This window comes from Taudactylus pleione, unplaced genomic scaffold (genome assembly GCF_031769625.1).
Source record: "Taudactylus pleione unplaced genomic scaffold, aTauple2 ptg001431l, whole genome shotgun sequence".
NCBI classification, from domain to species: Eukaryota; Metazoa; Chordata; class Amphibia; order Anura; family Myobatrachidae; genus Taudactylus; species Taudactylus pleione.
In genome coordinates, this window is record NW_028285830.1 from 943,732 (window position 1) to 967,514 (window position 23,783).

Sequence of the window (23,783 nt, forward strand, 5' to 3'; positions counted from 1 at the left end):
GTTTGCACAAGATTTTCAGCAGCACTGATTCCCAAAGTTATTTTATGTTTAAACTATTGAGAAACTGCTGCTAGGTAATGTAGGACTGTGTACTGCACACACTGTTACCAGGTAATGTAGGACTGTATAATGCACACACTGTTACCAGGTAATGTAGGACTGCATACTGCACACACTGTTACCAGGTAATGTAGGACTGCATACTGCACACACTGTTACCAGGTAATGTAGGACTGTATACTGCACACACACACTGTTACCAGGTAATGTAGGACTGTATAATGCACACACTGTTACCAGGTAATGTAGGACTGTATACTGCACACACTGTTACCAGGTAATGTAGGACTGTATACTGCACACACTGTTACCAGGTAATGTAGGACTGTATACTGCACACACTGTTACCAGGTAATGTAGGACTGTATACTGCACACACTGTTACCAGGTAATGTAGGACTGCATACTGCACACACTGTTACCAGGTAATGTAGGACTGTATACTGCACACACTGTTACCAGGTAATGTAGGACTGTATACTGCACACACTGTTACCAGGTAATGTAGGACTGTATACTGCACACACACTTACCAGGTAATGAAGCACTGTATACTGCACACACTGTTACCAGGTAATGTAGGACTGTATACTGCACACACTGTTACCAGGTAATGTAGGACTGTATACTGCACACACTGTTACCAGGTAATGTAGGACTGTATACTGCACACACTGTTACCAGGTAAAGCACACACTGTTACCAGGTAATGTAGGACTGTGTACTGCACACACTGTTACCAGGTAATGTAGGACTGTATACTGCACACACTGTTACCAGGTAATGTAGGACTGCATACTGCACACACTGTTACCAGGTAATGTAGGACTGCATACTGCACACACTGTTACCAGGTAATGTAGGACTGTATACTGCACACACTGCTACCAGGTAATGTAGGACTGCATACTGCACACACTGTTACCAGGTAATGTAGGACTGCATACTGCACACACTGTTACCAGGTAAAGCACACACTGTTACCAGGTAATGTAGGACTGTGTACTGCACACACTGTTACCAGGTAATGTAGGACTGTATACTGCACACACTGTTACCAGGTAATGTAGGACTGCATACTGCACACACTGTTACCAGGTAATGTAGGACTGCATACTGCACACACTGTTAAAGGGGAATGTAGGACTGTATACTGCACACACTGTTACCAGGTAATGTAGGACTGTATACTGCACACACTGTTACCAGGTAATGTAGGACTGTATACTGCACACACACTTACCAGGTAATGAAGCACTGTATACTGCACAGACTGTTACCAGGTAATGTAGGACTGTATACTGCACACACTGCTACCAGGTAATGTAGGACTGTATACTGCACACACTGTTACCAGGTAATGTAGGACTGTATACTGCACACACTGTTACCAGGTAATGTAGGACTGTATACTGCACACACTGTTACCAGGTAATGTAGGACTGTATACTGCACACACTGCTACCAGGTAATGTAGGACTGCATACTGCACACACTGTTACCAGGTAATGTAGGACTGCATACTGCACACACTGTTACCAGGTAAAGCACACACTGTTACCAGGTAATGTAGGACTGTGTACTGCACACACTGTTACCAGGTAATGTAGGACTGTGTACTGCACACACTGTTACCAGGTAATGTAGGACTGTGTACTGCACACACTGTTACCAGGTAATGTAGGACTGTATACTGCACACACTGTTACCAGGTAATGTAGGACTGTATACTGCACACACTGTTACCAGGTAATGTAGGACTGTATACTGCAAACATTGTTACCAGGTAATGTAGGACTGTGTACTGCACACACTGTTACCAGGTAATGTAGGACTGTATACTGCACACACTGTTACCAGGTAATGTAGGACTGTATACTGCACATACTGTTACCAGGTAATGTAGGACTGTATACTGCACACACTGTTACCAGGTAATGTAGGACTGTATACTGCACACACTGTTACCAGGTAATGTAGGACTGTATACTGCACACACTGTTACCAGGTAATGTAGGACTGTATACTGCACATACTGTTACCAGGTAATGTAGGACTGTATACTGCACACACTGTTACCAGGTAATGTAGGACTGTATACTGCACACACTGTTACCAGGTAATGTAGGACTGTATACTGCACACACTGTTACCAGGAAATGTAGGACTGTATACTGCACACACACACTGTTACCAGGTAATGTAGGAGTGTGTACTGCACACACACTGTTACCAGGTAATGTAGGAGTGTGTACTGCACACACACTGTTACCAGGTAATGTAGGACTGTATACTGCAATACTGTATATTAACTGTATACAGTCTCCCACTTACAGAATCAGGAGCACACAGATATACATGTGTCACATATCACATTACTCAGCACAGTCTCCTATATACAGACTCAGGAGCACACAGATATACAGGTGTCACTTTTCACATTACTCAGCGCAGTCTCCTATATACAGACTCAGGAGCACACAGATATACAGGTGTCACTTATCACATTACTCAGCGCAGTCTCCTATATACAGACTCAGGAGCACACAGATAGAAAGGTGTCACATATCACATTACTCAGCACAGTCTCCCATATACAGACTCAGGAGCACACAGATATACAGGTGTCACATATCACATTACTCAGCGCAGTCTCCTATATACAGACTCAGGAGCACACAGATAGAAAGGTGTCACATATCACATTACTCAGCGCAGTCTCCCATATACAGACTCAGGAGCACACAGATATACAGGTGTCACATATCACATTACTCAGCGCAGTCTCCTATATACAGACTCAGGAGCACACAGATATACAGGTGTCACATATCACATTACTCAGCACAGTCTCCTATATACAGACTCAGGAGCACACAGATATACAGGTGTCACATATCACATTACTCAGCGCAGTCTCCTATATACAGACTCAGGAGCACACAGATATACAGGTGTCACATATCACATTACTCAGCACAGTCTCCTATATACAGACTCAGGAGCACACAGATAGAAAGGTGTCACATATCACATTACTCAGCACAGTCTCCCATATACAGACTCAGGAGCACACAGATATACAGGGGTCACATATCACATTACTCAGCACAGTCTCCCATATACAGACTCAGGAGCACACAGATATACAGGTGTCACTTTTCACATTACTCAGCGCAGTCTCCTATATACAGACTCAGGAGCACACAGATATACAGGTGTCACATATCACATTACTCAGCACAGTCTCCTATATACAGACTCAGGAGCACACAGATATACAGGTGTCACATATCACATTACTCAGCACAGTCTCCCATATACAGACTCAGGAGCACACAGAAATACAGGTGTCACATATCACATTACTCAGCACAGTCTCCCATATACAGACTCAGGAGCACACAGATATACAGGTGTCAAATATCACATTGCTCAGCGCAGTCTCCCATATACAGACTCAGGAGCACACAGATATACAGGTGTCACATATCACATTACTCAGCACAGTCTCCAATATACAGTCTCAGGAGCACACAGATATACAGGTGTCACATATCACATTACTCAGCGCAGTCTCCTATATACAGACTCAGGAGCACACAGATATACAGGTGTCACATATCACATTACTCAGCGCAGTCTCCTATATACAGACTCAGGAGCACACAGATATACAGGTGTCACATATCACATTACTCAGCGCTGTCTCCCATATACAGACTCAGGAGCACACAGATATACAGGTGTCACATATCACATTACTCAGCGCAGTCTCCTATATACAGACTCAGGAGCACACAGATATACAGGTGTCACATATCACATTACTCAGCGCAGTCTCCCATATACAGACTCAGGAGCACACAGATATACAGGTGTCACATATCACATTACTCAGCGCAGTCTCCCATATACAGACTCAGGAGCACACAGATATACAGGTGTCACATATCACATTACTCAGCGCAGTCTCCCATATACAGACTCAGGAGCACACAGATATACAGGTGTCACTTTTCACATTACTCAGCGCAGTCTCCTATATACAGACTCAGGAGCACACAGATATACAGGTGTCACTTATCACATTACTCAGCGCAGTCTCCTATATACAGACTCAGGAGCACACACATATACAGGTGTCACATTACTCAGCACAGTCTCCTATATACAGGCTCAGGAGCACACATATATACAGGTGTCACATTACTCAGCACAGTCTCCTATATACAGGCTCAAGAGCACACAGATATACAGGTGTCACATATCACATTACTCAGCGCAGTCTCCTATATACAGACTCAGGAGCACACAGATATACAGGTGTCACACATCACATTACTCAGCCAGTCTCCCATATACAGACTCAGGAGCACACAGATATACAGGGGTCACATATCACATTACTCAGCGCAGTCTCCTATCAACAGATTCAGGAGCACACAGATATACTGGTGTCACATATCACATTACTCAGCGCAGTCTCTCATATACAGACTCAGGAACACACAGATATACAGGTGTCACATATCACATTACTCAGCGCAGTCTCCAATATACAGACTCAGGAGCACACAGATATACAGGTGTCACACATCACATTACTCAGCGCAGTCTCCTATATACAGACTCAGGAGCACACAGATATACAGGTGTCACATAGCACATTACTCAGCGCAGTCTCCCATATAGAGACTGAGGAGCACACAGATATACAGGTGTCACATATCACATTACTCAGCGCAGTCTCCTATATACAGACTCAGGAGCACACAGATATACAGGTGTCACCTATCACATTACTCAGCGCAGTCTCCTATATACAGACTCAGGAGCACACAGATATACAGGTGTCACTTATCACATTACTCAGCGCAGTCTCCTATATACAGACTCAGGAGCACACAGATATACAAGTGTCACATTACTCAGCACAGTCTCCTATATACAGGCTCAGGAGCACACATATATACAGGTGTCACATTACTCAGCACAGTCTCCTATATACAGGCTCAGGAGCACACAGATATACAGGTGTCACATATCACATTACTCAGCGCAGTCTCCTATATACAGACTCAGGAGCACACAGATATACAGGTGTCACATTACTCAGCGCAGTCTCCAATATACAGACTCAGGAGCACACAGATATACAGGTGTCACATATCACATTACTCAGCCAGTCTCCCATATACAGACTCAGGAGCACACAGATATACAGGGGTCACATATCACATTACTCAGCGCAGTCTCCTATCAACAGATTCAGGAGCACACAGATATACTGGTGTCACATATCACATTACTCAGCGCAGTCTCTCATATACAGACTCAGGAACACACAGATATACAGGTGTCACATATCACATTACTCAGCGCAGTCTCCTATATACAGACTCAGGAGCACACATATATACAGGTGTCACATTACTCAGCGCAGTCTCCTATAAACAGATTCAGGAGCACACAGATATACAGGTGTCACATATCACATTACTCAGCACAGTCTCCTATATACAGACTCAGGAGCACACATATATACAGGTGTCACATTACTCAGCACAGTCTCCTATATACAGACTCAGGAGCACACATATATACAGGTGTCACTTATCACATTACTCAGCACAGTCTCCTATATACAGACTCAGGAGCACACATATATACAGGTGTCACATATCACATTACTCAGCACAGTCTCCCATATACAGATTCAGGAGCACACAGATATACAGGTATTACATTACTCAGCGCAGTCTCCTATATACAGACTCAGGAGCACACATATATACAGGTGTCACATATCACATTACTCAGCACAGTCTCCCATATACAGACTCAGGAGCACACAGATATACAGGTGTCACATATCACATTACTCAGCGCAGTCTCCCATATACAGACTCAGGAGCACACAGATATACAGGTGTCACTTATCACATTACTCAGCGCAGTCTCCATATACAGACTCAGGAGCACACAGATATACAGGTGTCACATATCACATTACTCAGCGCAGTCTCCTATATACAGACTCAGGAGCACACAGATATACAGGTGTCACTTATCACATTACTCAGCGCAGTCTCCTATATACAGACTCAGGAGCACACAGATATACAGGTGTCACATATCACATTACTCAGCGCAGTCTCCCATATACAGACTCAGGAGCACACAGATATACAGGTGTCACATATCACATTACTCAGTGCAGTCTCCTATATACAGACTCAGGAGCACACAGATATACAGGTGTCACATATCACATTACTCAGCGCAGTCTCTCATATACAGACTCAGGAGCACACAGATATACAGGTGTCACATATCACATTACTCAGCGCAGTCTCCCATATACACACTCAGGAGCACACAGATATACAGGTGTCACATTACTCAGCACAGTCTCCCATATACAGACTCAGGAGCACACAGATATACAGGTGTCACATATCACATTACTCAGCGCAGTCTCCCATATACAGACTCAGGAGCACACAGATATACAGGTATCACATTACTCAGCACAGTCTCCCATATACAGACTCAGGAGCACACAGATATACAGGTGTCACATATCACATTACTCAGCGCAGTCTCCCATATACAGACTCAGGAGCGCACATATATACAGGTGTCACATATCACATTACTCAGCGCAGTTTCCTATATACAGACTCAGGAGCACACAGATATACAGGTGTCACATATCACATTACTCAGCGCAGTCTCTTATATACAGACTCAGGAGCACAAAGATATACAGGTGTCACATATCACATTACTCAGCGCAGTCTCCTATATACAGACTCAGGAGCACACAGATATACAGGTGTCACTTATCACATTACTCAGCGCAGTCTCCTATATACAGACTCAGGAGCACACAGATATACAGGTGTCACTTATCACATTACTCAACGCAGTCTCCTATATACAGACTCAGGAGCACACATATATACAGGTGTCACATTACTCAGCGCAGTCTCCTATAAACAGATTCAGGAGCACACAGATATACAGGTGTCACATATCACATTACTCAGCACAGTCTCCTATATACAGACTCAGGAGCACACATATATACAGGTGTCACATTACTCAGCACAGTCTCCTATATACAGACTCAGGAGCACACATATATACAGGTGTCACTTATCACATTACTCAGCACAGTCTCCTATATACAGACTCAGGAGCACACAGATATACAGGTGTCACATATCACATTACTCAGCGCTGTCTCCTATATACAGACTCAGGAGCACACAGATATACAGGTGTCACATATCACATTACTCAGCGCAGTCTCCCATATACAGACTCAGGAGCACACAGATATACAGGTTTTCACATATCACATTACTCAGCGCAGTCTCCCATATACAGACTCAGGAGCACACAGATATACAGGTGTCACATATCACATTACTCAGCGCAGTCTCCCATATACAGACTCAGGAGCACACAGTTATACAGGTGTCACATATCACATTACTCAGCGCAGTCTCCTATATACAGACTCAGGAGCACACAGATATACAGGTGTCACATATCACATTACTCAGCGCAGTCTCCTATATACAGACTGAGGAGCACACAGATATACAGGTGTCACATATCACATTACTCAGCGCAGTCTCCCATATACAGACTCAGGAGCACACAGATATACAGGTGTCACATAGCACATTACTCAGCGCAGTCTCCCATATACAGACTCAGGAGCACACAGATATACAGGGGTCACATATCACATTACTCAGCGCAGTCTCCCATATACAGACTCAGGAGCACACAGATATAAAGGGGTCACATATCACATTAATCAGAGCAGTCTCCTATATACAGACTCAGGAGCACACAGATATACAGGTTTTCACATATCACATTACTCAGCGCAGTCTCCCATATACAGACCCAGGAGCACACAGATATACAGGTGTCACATATCACATTACACAGCGCAGTCTCCCATATACAGACTCAGGAGCACACAGATATACAGGTGTCACATATCACATTACTCAGCGCAGTCTCCCATATACAGACTCAGGAGCACACAGATATACAGGTGTCACATATCACATTACTCAGCGCAGTCTCCTATATACAGACTCAGGAGCACACAGATATACAGGTGTCACATATCACATTACTCAGCACAGTCTCCCATATACAGATTAAGGAGCACACAGATATACAGGTATTACATTACTCAGCGCAGTCTCCTATATACAGACTCAGGAGCACACATATATACAGGTGTCACATATCACATTACTCAGCACAGTCTCCCATATACAGATTCAGGAGCACACCGATATACAGGTATCACATTACTCAGCGCAGTCTCCTATATACAGACTCAGGAGCACACAGATATACAGGTGTCACTTATCACATTACTCAGCGCAGTCTCCATATACAGACTCAGGAGCACACAGATATACAGGTGTCACATATCACATTACTCAGCGCAGTCTCCTATATACAGACTCAGGAGTACACAGATATACAGGTATCACATATCACATTACTCAGCGCAGTCTCCCATATACAGACTCAGGAGCACACAGATATACAGGTGTCACATAGCACATTACTCAGCGCAGTCTCCTATATACAGACTCAGGAGCACACAGATATACAGGGGTCACATATCACATTACTCAGCGCAGTCTCCCATATACAGACTCAGGAGCACACGGATATAAAGGGGTCACATATCACATTACTCAGAGCAGTCTCCTATATACAGACTCAGGAGCACACAGATATACAGGTGTCACATATTACATTACTCAGCGCAGTCTCCCATATACAGACTCAGGAGCACACAGATATACAGGTGTCACATATCACATTACTCAGCGCAGTCTCACATATACAGACCCAGGAGCACACAGATATACAGGTGTCACATATCACATTACTCAGCACAGTCTCCTATATACAGACTCAGGAGCACACATATATACAGGTGTCACATTACTCAGCACAGTCTCCTATATACAGACTCAGGAGCACACAGATATACAGGTGTCACTTATCACATTACTCAGCGCAGTCTCCTATATACAGACTCAGGAGCACACAGATATACAGGTGTCACATATCACATTGCTCAGCGCAGTCTCCCATATACAGACTCAGGAGTACACAGATATACAGGTGTCACATATCACATTACTCAGCGCAGTCTCCCATATACAGACTCAGGAGCACACAGATATACAGGTGTCACACATCACATTACTCAGCGCAGTCTCCCATATACAGACTCAGGAGTACACAGATATACAGGTGTCACATATCACATTACTCAGCGCAGTCTCCCATATACAGACTCAGGAGCACACAGATATACAGGTTTTCACATATCACATTACTCAGCGCAATCTCCCATATACAAACTCAGGAGCACACAGATATACAGGTGTCACATATCACATTACTCAGCGCAGTCTCCTATCAACAGATTCAGGAGCACACAGATATACTGGTGTCACATATCACATTACTCAGCGCAGTCTCTCATATACAGACTCAGGAACACACAGATATACAGGTGTCACATATCACATTACTCAGCGCAGTCTCTCATATACAGACTCAGGAGCACACAGATATACAGGTGTCACATATCACATTACTCAGCGCAGTCTCCCATATACACACTCAGGAGCACACAGATATACAGGTGTCACATTACTCAGCACAGTCTCCCATATACAGACTCAGGAGCACACAGATATACAGGTGTCACATATCACATTACTCAGCGCAGTCTCCCATATACAGACTCAGGAGCACACAGATATACAGGTATCACATTACTCAGCACAGTCTCCCATATACAGACTCAGGAGCACACAGATATACAGGTGTCACATATCACATTACTCAGCGCAGTCTCCCATATACAGACTCAGGAGCGCACATATATACAGGTGTCACATATCACATTACTCAGCGCAGTTTCCTATATACAGACTCAGGAGCACACAGATATACAGGTGTCACACATCACATTACTCAGTGCAGTCTCTCATATACAGACTCAGGAGCACACAGATATACAGGTGTCACATATCACATTACTCAGCGCAGTCTCCCATATACAGACTCAGGAGCACACAGATATACAGGTGTCACATATCACATTACTCAGCGCAGTCTCCTATATACAGACTCAGGAGCACACAGATATACAGGTGTCACATATCACATTACTCAGCGCAGTCTCCTATATACAGACTCAGGAGCACACAGATATACAGGTGTCACATTACTCAGCGCAGTCTCCAATATACAGACTCAGGAGCACACAGATATACAGGTGTCACATATCACATTACTCAGCGCAGTCTCCCATATACAGACTCAGGAGCACACAGATATACAGGTGTCACATATCACATTACTCAGCCAGTCTCCCATATACAGACTCAGGAGCACACAGATATACAGGGGTCACATATCACATTACTCAGCGCAGTCTCCTATCAACAGATTCAGGAGCACACAGATATACTGGTGTCACATATCACATTACTCAGCGCAGTCTCTCATATACAGACTCAGGAACACACAGATATACAGGTTGTCACATATCACATTACTCAGCGCAGTCTCCAATATACAGACTCAGGAGCACACAGATATACAGGTGTCACACATCACATTACTCAGCGCAGTCTCCTATATACAGACTCAGGAGCACACAGATATACAGGTGTCACATATCACATTACTCAGCGCAGTCTCCTATATACAGACTCAGGAGCACACAGATATACAGGTGTCACTTATCACATTACTCAGCGCAGTCTCCTATATACAGACTCAGGAGCACACAGATATACAGGTGTCACATATCACATTACTCAGCACAGTCTCCTATATACAGACTCAGGAGCACACAGATATACAGGTGTCACATTACTCAGCACAGTCTCCTATATACAGACTCAGGAGCACACATATATACAGGTGTCACTTATCACATTACTCAGCACAGTCTCCTATATACAGACTCAGGAGCACACAGATATACAGGTGTCACATATCACATTACTCAGCGCTGTCTCCTATATACAGACTCAGGAGCACACAGATATACAGGTGTCACATATCACATTACTCAGCGCAGTCTCCCATATACAGACTCAGGAGCACACAGATATACAGGTTTTCACATATCACATTACTCAGCGCAGTCTCCCATATACAGACTCAGGAGCACACAGATATACAGGTGTCACATATCACATTACTCAGCGCAGTCTCCCATATACAGACTCAGGAGCACACAGATATACAGGTGTCACATATCACATTACTCAGCACAGTCTCCCATATACAGATTCAGGAGCACACAGATATACAGGTGTCACATATCACATTACTCAGCGCAGTCTCCTATATACAGACTGAGGAGCACACAGATATACAGGTGTCACTTATCACATTACTCAGCGCAGTCTCCATATACAGACTCAGGAGCACACAGATATACAGGTGTCACATATCACATTACTCAGCGCAGTCTCCTATATACAGACTGAGGAGCACACAGATATACAGGTGTCACATATCACATTACTCAGCGCAGTCTCCTATATACAGAATCAGGAGCACACAGATATACAGGTGTCACATATCACATTACTCAGCGCAGTCTCCCATATACAGACTGAGGAGCACACAGATATACAGGTGTCACATATCACATTACTCAGCGCAGTCTCCCATATACAGACTCAGGAGCACACAGATATACAGGTGTCACATAGCACATTACTCAGCGCAGTCTCCCATATACAGACTCAGGAGCACACAGATATACAGGGGTCACATATCACATTACTCAGCGCAGTCTCCCATATACAGACTCAGGAGCACACAGATATAAAGGGGTCACATATCACATTAATCAGAGCAGTCTCCTATATACAGACTCAGGAGCACACAGATATACAGGTGTCACATATCACATTACTCAGCGCAGTCTCCCATATACAGACTCAGGAGCACACAGATATACAGGTGTCACATATCACATTACTCAGCGCAGTCTCCTATATACAGACTCAGGAGCACACAGATATACAGGTGTCACATATCACATTACTCAGCGCAGTCTCCCATATACAGACTCAGGAGCACACAGATATACAGGTGTCACATATCACATTACTCAGCACAGTCTCCCATATACAGACTCAGGAGCACACATATATACAGGTGTCACATTACTCAGCGCAGTCTCCTATAAACAGATTCAGGAGCACACAGATATACAGGTGTCACATATCACATTACTCAGCACAGTCTCCTATATACAGACTCAGGAGCACACATATATACAGGTGTCAAATTACTCAGCACAGTCTCCTATATACAGACTCAGGAGCACACATATATACAGGTGTCACTTATCACATTACTCAGCACAGTCTCCTATATACAGACTCATGTGACACCGATATACAGGTGTCACATATCACATTACTCAGCGCAGTCTCCCATATACAGACTCAGGAGCACACAGATATACAGGTGTCACATATCACATTACTCAGCGCAGTCTCCTATATACAGACTCAGGAGCACACAGATATACAGGTGTCACACATCACATTACTCAGCGCAGTCTCCTATATACAGACTCAGGAGTACACAGATATACAGGTATCACATTACTCAGCGCAGTCTCCTATATACAGACTCAGGAGCACACATATATACAGGTGTCACTTATCACATTACTCAGCACAGTCTCCTATATACAGACTCAGGAGCACACCGATATACAGGTGTCACATATCACATTACTCAGCGCAGTCTCCCATATACAGACTCAGGAGCACACATATATACAGGTGTCACATATCACATTACTCAGCGCAGTCTCCCATATACAGACCCAGGAGCACACAGATATACAGGTGTCACATATCACATTACTCAGCGCAGTCTCCTATATACAGACTCAGGAGCACACAGATATACAGGTGTCACATATCACATTACTCAGGGCAGTCTCCCATATACAGACTCAGGAGCACACAGATATACAGGTGTCACATATCACATTACTCAGCGCAGTCTCCATATACAGACTCAGGAGCACACAGATATACAGGTGTCACATATCACATTACTCAGCGCAGTCTCCATATACAGACTCAGGAGCACACAGATATACAGGTGTCACTTATCACATTACTCAGCGCAGTCTCCATATACAGACTCAGGAGCACACAGATATACAGGTGTCACATATCACATTACTCAGCGCAGTCTCCTATATACAGACTGAGGAGCACACAGATATACAGGTGTCACATATCACATTACTCAGCGCAGTCTCCCATATACAGACTCAGGAGCACACAGATATACAGGTGTCACATAGCACATTACTCAGCGCAGTCTCCCATATACAGACTCAGGAGCACACAGATATACAGGGGTCACATATCACATTACTCAGCGCAGTCTCCCATATACAGACTCAGGAGCACACAGATATACAGGTGTCACATTACTCAGCGCAGTCTCCTATATACAGACTGAGGAGCACACAGATATACAGGTGTCACATATCACATTACTCAGCGCAGTCTCCCATATACAGACTCAGGAGCACACAGATATACAGGTGTCACATAGCACATTACTCAGCGCAGTCTCCCATATACAGACTCAGGAGCACACAGATATACAGGGGTCACATATCACATTACTCAGCGCAGTCTCCCATATACAGACTCAGGAGCACACAGATATACAGGTGTCACTTATCACATTACTCAGCGCAGTCTCCTATATACAGACTCAGGAGCACACAGATATACAGGTGTCACATATCACATTACTCAGCGCAGTCTCCTATCAACAGATTCAGGAGCACACAGATATACTGGTGTCACATATCACATTACTCAGCGCAGTCTCTCATATACAGACTCAGGAACACACAGATATACAGGTATCACATTACTCAGCACAGTCTCCCATATACAGACTCAGGAGCACACAGATATACAGGTGTCACATATCACATTACACAGCGCAGTCTCCCATATACAGACTCAGGAGCACACAGATATACAGGTGTCACATATCACATTACTCAGCGCAGTCTCCTATATACAGACTCAGGAGCACACAGATATACAGGTGTCACATATCACATTACTCAGCGCAGTCTCCCATATACAGACTCAGGAGCACACAGATATACAGGTGTCACATATCACATTACTCAGCGCAGTCTCCTATATACAGACTCAGGAGCACACAGATATACAGGTGTCACATATCACATTACTCAGCACAGTCTCCCATATACAGATTAAGGAGCACACAGATATACAGGTATTACATTACTCAGCGCAGTCTCCTATATACAGACTCAGGAGCACACATATATACAGGTGTCACATATCACATTACTCAGCACAGTCTCCCATATACAGATTCAGGAGCACACAGATATACAGGTATCACATTACTCAGCGCAGTCTCCTATATACAGACTCAGGAGCACACATATATACAGGTGTCACATATCACATTACTCAGCACAGTCTCCCATATACAGACTCAGGAGCACACAGATATACAGGTGTCACATATCACATTACTCAGCGCAGTCTCCCATATACAGACTCAGGAGCACACAGATATACAGGTGTCACTTATCACATTACTCAGCGCAGTCTCCATATACAGACTCAGGAGCACACAGATATACAGGTGTCACATATCACATTACTCAGCGCAGTCTCCCATATACAGACTCAGGAGCACACGGATATAAAGGGGTCACATATCACATTACTCAGAGCAGTCTCCTATATACAGACTCAGGAGCACACAGATATACAGGTGTCACATATCACATTACTCAGCGCAGTCTCCCATATACAGACTCAGGAGCACACAGATATACAGGTGTCACATTACTCAGCACAGTCTCCTATATACAGACTCAGGAGCACACAGATATACAGGTGTCACTTATCACATTACTCAGCGCAGTCTCCTATATACAGACTCAGGAGCACACAGATATACAGGTGTTACATATCACATTACTCAGCGCAGTTTCCTATATACAGACTCAGGAGCACACAGATATACAGGTGTCACACATCACATTACTCAGTGCAGTCTCTCATATACAGACTCAGGAGCACACAGATATACAGGTGTCACATATCACATTACTCAGCGCAGTCTCCCATATACAGACTCAGGAGCACACAGATATACAGGTGTCACATATCACATTACTCAGTGCAGTCTCCTATATACAGACTCAGGAGCACACAGATATACAGGTGTCACATATCACATTACTCAGCGCAGTCTCTCATATACAGACTCAGGAGCACACAGATATACAGGTGTCACATATCACATTACTCAGCGCAGTCTCCCATATACACACTCAGGAGCACACAGATATACAGGTGTCACATTACTCAGCACAGTCTGATATATACAGACTCAGGAGCACACAGATATACAGGTGTCACATATCACATTACTCAGCGCAGTCTCCCATATACAGACTCAGGAGCACACAGATATACAGGTATCACATTACTCAGCACAGTCTCCCATATACAGACTCAGGAGCACACAGATATACAGGTGTCACATATCACATTACTCAGCGCAGTCTCCCATATACAGACTCAGGAGCACACAGATATACAGGTGTCACATATCACATTACTCAGCGCAGTCTCCTATATACAGACTCAGGAGCACACAGATATACAGGTGTCACATATCACATTACTCAGCACAGTCTCCCATATACAGATTCAGGAGCACACAGATATACAGGTATCACATTACTCAGCGCAGTCTCCTATATACAGACTCAGGAGCACACAGATATACAGGTGTCACATATCACATTACTCAGCGCAGTCTCCCATATACAGACTCAGGAGCACACAGATATACAGGTGTCACATATCACATTACTCAGCGCAGTCTCCCATATACAGACTCAGGAGCACACAGATATACAGGTGTCACATATGACATTACTCAGCACAGTCTCCCATATACAGACTCATGTGACACCTGTATATCTGTGTGCTCCTGAGTCTGTATATAGGAGACTGTGCTGAGTAATGTGATATGTGACACCTGTATATCTGTGTGCTCCTGAGTCTGTATATGGGAGACTGTGCTGAGTAATGTGATATGTGACACCTGTATATATGTGTGCTCCTGAGTCTGTATATAGGAGACTGTGCTGAGTAATGTGATATGTGACACCTGTATATCTGTGTGCTCCTATCACATTACTCAGCGCAGTCTCCATATACAGACTCAGGAGCACACAGATATACAAGTGTCACATATCACATTACTCAGCGCAGTCTCCTATATACAGACTCAGGAGCACACAGATATACAAGTGTCACATATCACATTACTCATCGCAGTCTCCTATATACAGACTCAGGAGCACACAGATATACAGGTGTCACATATCTCATTACTCAGCGCAGTCTCCCATATACAGACTCAGGAGCACACAGATATACAGGTGTCACATATCACATTACTCAGAGCAGTCTCCCATATACAGACTCAGGAGTACACAGATATACAGATGTCACATATCACATTACTCAGCGCAGTCTCCTATATACAGACTCAGGAGCACACAGATATACAGGTGTTACATATCGCATTACTCAGCGCAGTCTCCCATATACAGACTCAGGAGCACACAGATATACAAGTGTCACATATCGCATTACTCAGCGCAGTCTCCCATATACAGACTCAGGAGCACACAGATATACAGGTGTCACATATCACATTACTCAGCACAGTCTCCCATATACAGATTCAGGAGCACACAGATATACAGGTATCACATTACTCAGCGCAGTCTCCTATATACAGACTCAGGAGCACACATATATACAGGTGTCACATATGACATTACTCAGCACAGTCTCCTATATACAGACTCAGGAGCACACAGATATACAGGTGTCACATAGCACATTACTCAGCGCAGTCTCCCATATACAGACTCAGGAGCACACAGATATACAGGGGTCACATATCACATTACTCAGCGCAGTCTCCCATATACAGACTCAGGAGCACACAGATATACAGGTGTCACTTATCACATTACTCAGCGCAGTCTCCTATATACAGACTCAGGAGCACACAGATATACAGGTGTCACATATCACATTACTCAGCGCAGTCTCCTATCAACAGATTCAGGAGCACACAGATATACTGGTGTCACATATCACATTACTCAGCGCAGTCTCTCATATACAGACTCAGGAACACACAGATATACAGGTATCACATTACTCAGCACAGTCTCCCATATACAGACTCAGGAGCACACAGATATACAGGTGTCACATATCACATTACACAGCGCAGTCTCCCATATACAGACTCAGGAGCACACAGATATACAGGTGTCACATATCACATTACTCAGCGCAGTCTCCTATATACAGACTCAGGAGCACACAGATATACAGGTGTCACATATCACATTACTCAGCGCAGTCTCCCATATACAGACTCAGGAGCACACAGATATACAGGTGTCACATATCACATTACTCAGCGCAGTCTCCTATATACAGACTCAGGAGCACACAGATATACAGGTGTCAAATATCACATTACTCAGCACAGTCTCCCATATACAGATTAAGGAGCACACAGATATACAGGTATTACATTACTCAGCGCAGTCTCCTATATACAGACTCAGGAGCACACATATATACAGGTGTCACATATCACATTACTCAGCACAGTCTCCCATATACAGATTCAGGAGCACACAGATATACAGGTATCACATTACTCAGCGCAGTCTCCTATATACAGACTCAGGAGCACACATATATACAGGTGTCACATATCACATTACTCAGCACAGTCTCCCATATACAGACTCAGGAGCACACAGATATACAGGTGTCACATATCACATTACTCAGCGCAGTCTCCCATATACAGACTCAGGAGCACACAGATATACAGGTGTCACTTATCACATTACTCAGCGCAGTCTCCATATACAGACTCAGGAGCACACAGATATACAGGTGTCACATATCACATTACTCAGCGCAGTCTCCCATATACAGACTCAGGAGCACACGGATATAAAGGGGTCACATATCACATTACTCAGAGCAGTCTCCTATATACAGACTCAGGAGCACACAGATATACAGGTGTCACATATCACATTACTCAGCGCAGTCTCCCATATACAGACTCAGGAGCACACAGATATACAGGTGTCACATTACTCAGCACAGTCTCCTATATACAGACTCAGGAGCACACAGATATACAGGTGTCACTTATCACATTACTCAGCGCAGTCTCCTATATACAGACTCAGGAGCACACAGATATACAGGTGTTACATATCACATTACTCAGCGCAGTTTCCTATATACAGACTCAGGAGCACACAGATATACAGGTGTCACACATCACATTACTCAGTGCAGTCTCTCATATACAGACTCAGGAGCACACAGATATACAGGTGTCACATATCACATTACTCAGCGCAGTCTCCCATATACAGACTCAGGAGCACACAGATATACAGGTGTCACATATCACATTACTCAGTGCAGTCTCCTATATACAGACTCAGGAGCACACAGATATACAGGTGTCACATATCACATTACTCAGCGCAGTCTCTCATATACAGACTCAGGAGCACACAGATATACAGGTGTCACATATCACATTACTCAGCGCAGTCTCCCATATACACACTCAGGAGCACACAGATATACAGGTGTCACATTACTCAGCACAGTCTCCCATATACAGACTCAGGAGCACACAGATATACAGGTGTCACATATCACATTACTCAGCGCAGTCTCCCATATACAGACTCAGGAGCACACAGATATACAGGTGTCACATATCACATTACTCAGCGCAGTCTCCCATATACAGACTCAGGAGCACACAGATATACAGGTGTCACATATCACATTACTCAGCGCAGTCTCCTATATACAGACTCAGGAGCACACAGATATACAGGTGTCACATATCACATTACTCAGCACAGTCTCCCATATACAGATTCAGGAGCACACAGATATACAGGTATCACATTACTCAGCGCAGTCTCCTATATACAGACTCAGGAGCACACAGATATACAGGTGTCACATATCACATTACTCAGCGCAGTCTCCCATATACAGACTCAGGAGCACACAGATATACAGGTGTCACATATCACATTACTCAGCGCAGTCTCCTATATACAGACTCAGGAGCACACAGATATACAGGTGTCACATATGACATTACTCAGCACAGTCTCCCATATACAGACTCATGTGACACCTGTATATCTGTGTGCTCCTGAGTCTGTATATGGGAGACTGCGCTGAGTAATGTGATATGTGACACCTGTATATCTGTGTGCTCCTGAGTCTGTATATGGGAGACTGTGCTGAGTAATGTGATATGTGACACCTGTATATATGTGTGCTCCTGAGTCTGTATATAGGAGACTGTGCTGAGTAATGTGATATGTGACACCTGTATATCTGTGTGCTCCTGAGTCTGTATATAGGAGACTGCGCTGAGTAATGTGATATGTGACACCTGTATATCTGTGTGCTCCTATCACATTACTCAGCGCAGTCTCCATATACAGACTCAGGAGCACACAGATATACAAGTGTCACATATCACATTACTCAGCGCAGTCTCCTATATACAGACTCAGGAGCACACAGATATACAAGTGTCACATATCACATTACTCATCGCAGTCTCCTATATACAGACTCAGGAGCACACAGATATACAGGTGTCACATATCTCATTACTCAGCGCAGTCTCCCATATACAGACTCAGGAGCACACAGATATACAGGTGTCACATATCACATTACTCAGCGCAGTCTCCCATATACAGACTCAGGAGCACACAGATATACAGGTGTCACATATCGCATTACTCAGCGCAGTCTCCCATATACAGACTCAGGAGCACACAGATATACAGGTGTCACATATCACATTACTCAGCACAGTTTCCCATATACAGATTCAGGAGCACACAGATATACAGGTATCACATTACTCAGCGCAGTCTCCTATATACAGACTCAGGAGCACACATATATACAGGTGTCACATATGACATTACTCAGCACAGTCTCCCATATACAGACTCAGGAGCACACAGATATACAGGTGTCACATATCACATTACTCAGCGCAGTCTCCATATACAGACTCAGGAGCACACAGATATACAGGTGTCACATATCACATTACTCAGCGCAGTCTCCTATATACAGACTCAGGAGCACACAGAAATACAGGTGTCACATATCACATTACTCAGCGCAGTCTCCTATATACAGACTCAGGAGCACACAGATATACAAGTGTCACATATCACATTACTCATCGCAGTCTCCTATATACAGACTCAGGAGCACACAGATATACAGGTGTCACATATCACATTACTCAGCACAGTTTCCCATATACAGATTCAGGAGCACACAGATATACAGGTGTCACATTACTCAGCGCAGTCTCCTATATACAGACTCAGGAGCACACAGATATACAGGGGTCACAGTGCAGTCTCTTGGTGAATCCTATTTGCATCGTGACTATATCATGTTTTTGGGGAAAAAGACGCCCAGCACTAGCAGAGTTGCACGGGAGCTTTCGCACTGAGAGCGGCTGTTTGGCGTGACTGCAGCAATGATGTATGAGAACACATCTGTATCAAGCGAGCAGCTTTAAATAGGACGTTTTGCACACCCCCTGCAGTTTCTAAGTGGAAGTAACACAGATGTCACCTCAGGTGATAACACAGTAAATATATCATATGTTACAAGGCAGATATGTAAAAAAACCCGTAACTTTATATATTACCTGTAAACAAAACATCTCCGCCATCTAGAGTGGCAGTTTCATCCGTCATGTCCACCACATTCAGCTGCAGGTCCTGCAATGCTTTCCTCACAGCGTCCACCTGCAGCCGGGACAGAGAGCAGCATTAATAAAGGACATTTTATTCTACAGAAACATAATCTATCTAACATCTGCTCCTTCTACGTGTGTTCTGGCTTGTGTGTTTTACCTGCAATGAACATACACAGCGTACAGACACATACACACACACACACGTGATCATGCCCCGTGGTCTCACAGTACGTGTCCACACTGGGCCTTACGCAGCCATTAGGGTCCCTGTGGCGGAACAGCCAGGGTACATGTGACGTCACCTGAACCTATTAATGGAATGAGAGAATGACCTCACACACACACAGGGCTGAGGATTACCCACCACAGGGACAAGGGCTGAATTAGTCAGAGGATTTACAACGCTCGCTGTACGCTATACACATATACCATACAGTACAACTAGTACACAATATGCGTATCCTGATATGGGAAAAAAAATGCCAGAAATGGCAGCCGAACAGTTTCAGTTGTGATATTTGAATCGATAAGACTTCTCCACAGCAATCTCGGGGCCCAAAATTTGATTTTGGGGTTCCTCTGACACATTCTTAGAGGGCTGCTTCCTCCGTGATCCTATGGCGGATTTCTTTGGATGCCGCGTGACGATGCAGAGAGTGCATGTGACTACATGGACCAGTAAGAAACTGCCATCACAGAGATGGTGGCTGCCTATTGGCCCTCCCACTCACAGCCCCTCCACAGCCGGTGATGTGATCAGAAATATCACTAATACCGGTGTCCGTCTAACGCAGAGCAGACGGAGTCTGCAAACAGTTACCTAAGTAGTGCGCCAGCATCCAGTGCCCTGGAACATACCTAGAACAAAGCTACTGTAACAACCTGGTACAATTACTAACCTGAAACCACTTCACATTGACACATTTTTTGAAAATGTTTTTTCTCCACTTCGCTGGTGCAATGTTATTATAAAATATTTCCTTTGTTGCCTCAACTGCTCAGAGGACACTGAAATATGTTTTCCTCTTAATAGGATTAATAATAAAATATTTGAGTACTTTAAATTGTCATTACACAATGTCTCCGAGCGCTGGGACCAGGAGCTGGCACTCGCTGGCTTCCTCATACTTCTACAATTAGAACAGGTAATGACGTCCGTGGCTGTTTATTTCTACAGACAATTAATATCGTGGCTATCCCACAATTGTAGAGAAATATGAGACTGTGTAATGTCTGTTCCTCTTCCCCCGGGCAGTGGATGGCAAATGTCACATAGTATAATGAAATATGTAATGCTGTAAACACCGCAGTATATCTCCTCTGCACCTTTCAATTGTGACAGAAATATGAGGCTGACATTTGATAGATATTGAAACCTTGCAGAATATTTGTAGAAGAATTCTGGCCAAGCGATTGTGTTACATCACTTACCATAATCCGGAACGCAAAAGGTTTTACAGGACTCTGAAAGCAGAAAGATGCAGCGAGTAACGAGGTTTTGCTGGAGAGGAGGCAGAGATTACCTGGGAACTGTCAGGGCCTCATAGGTTCATTGCAAGGTCTGACAAATGCTAGTCATCCCATTTCTGGTACCTTCCTGCCCCACAAAGTACCCCTCAACCCCTCCCCACCAATAACATCTCATCTGACTGTAGCCCTGCCGATTTACAATGTCTGGCATCTGAGAGATCCTCACCGGATGTAGTATTATATACAGCTTCATGCGAGAACACAGTCTTCTAACATGCCAGATTAACGGGTGATACAGGTACGTGTATGCCTAACCCAGCGTTTCTCAAATCTGCACCTCTAACAGCTCAGGTTTTCAGGATTATGGTCTGTGGAAACAGGTAGGATAATGACTGACCCGGCCAAAAAGACTAAGGGGCCTATTTATTAACATTATTTTTACTAAACTACAGTGAAAAAGGCGGTGGTTTGTATGGCGAGCCGGTCGGCGCATGCGCGGGCACCCTCTCACTGTATTTTTTGCTTTATCGTAAGCTCTATCCCTGCAGGGGTGTATTTCAAAAATCCCTGTGATATTGCCTAAATTCGCAATGCACAACCCGCTTTTCAAATGCGGATTGAAATAAATAGGGCCTAAGTCACGATTAAAGAAATCCTGAAAACCTGAGCTATGTAGATACATCTTCTGCATGACACTGCTGTGACTGGGTATATAGATACATCTTCTGCATGACACTGCTGTGACTGGGTATATAGATACATCTTCTGCATGACACTGCTGTGGCTTGGTATATAGATACATCTTCTGCATGACACTGCTGTGACTAGGTATATAGATACATCTTCTGCATGACACTGCTGTGACTGGGTATATAGATACAGCAGTGTCATGCAGAAGATGTATCTATATACCCAGTCACAGCAGTGTCATGCAGAGGATGTATCTATATACTCAGTCACAGCAGTGTCATGCAGAAGATGTATCTATATACCCAGTCACAGCAGTGTCATGCAGAAGATGTGACTGGGTATATAGATACATCTTCTGCATGACACTGCTGTGACTGGATATATAGATACATCTTCTGCATGACACTGCTGTGACTGGGTATATAGATACATCTTCTGCATGACACTGCTGTGACTGAGTATATAGATACATCCTCTGCATGACACTGCTGTGACTGGGTATATAGATACAC

General features: G+C 44.0%; 1 protein-coding gene across 1 annotated transcript in view; it reads right to left on the reverse strand.

Moving 5' to 3' along the window:
• Positions 1 to 23,783, reverse strand: part of DDAH1 (dimethylarginine dimethylaminohydrolase 1) — a 187,022-nt gene that overhangs the window by 71,361 nt on the left and 91,878 nt on the right. The window contains exon 2 of the mRNA XM_088463705.1: positions 21,061 to 21,160. Within this exon, the coding sequence (XP_088319831.1) occupies positions 21,061 to 21,160 (100 nt within the window). The remainder of the gene's footprint in view (positions 1 to 21,060; positions 21,161 to 23,783) is intronic.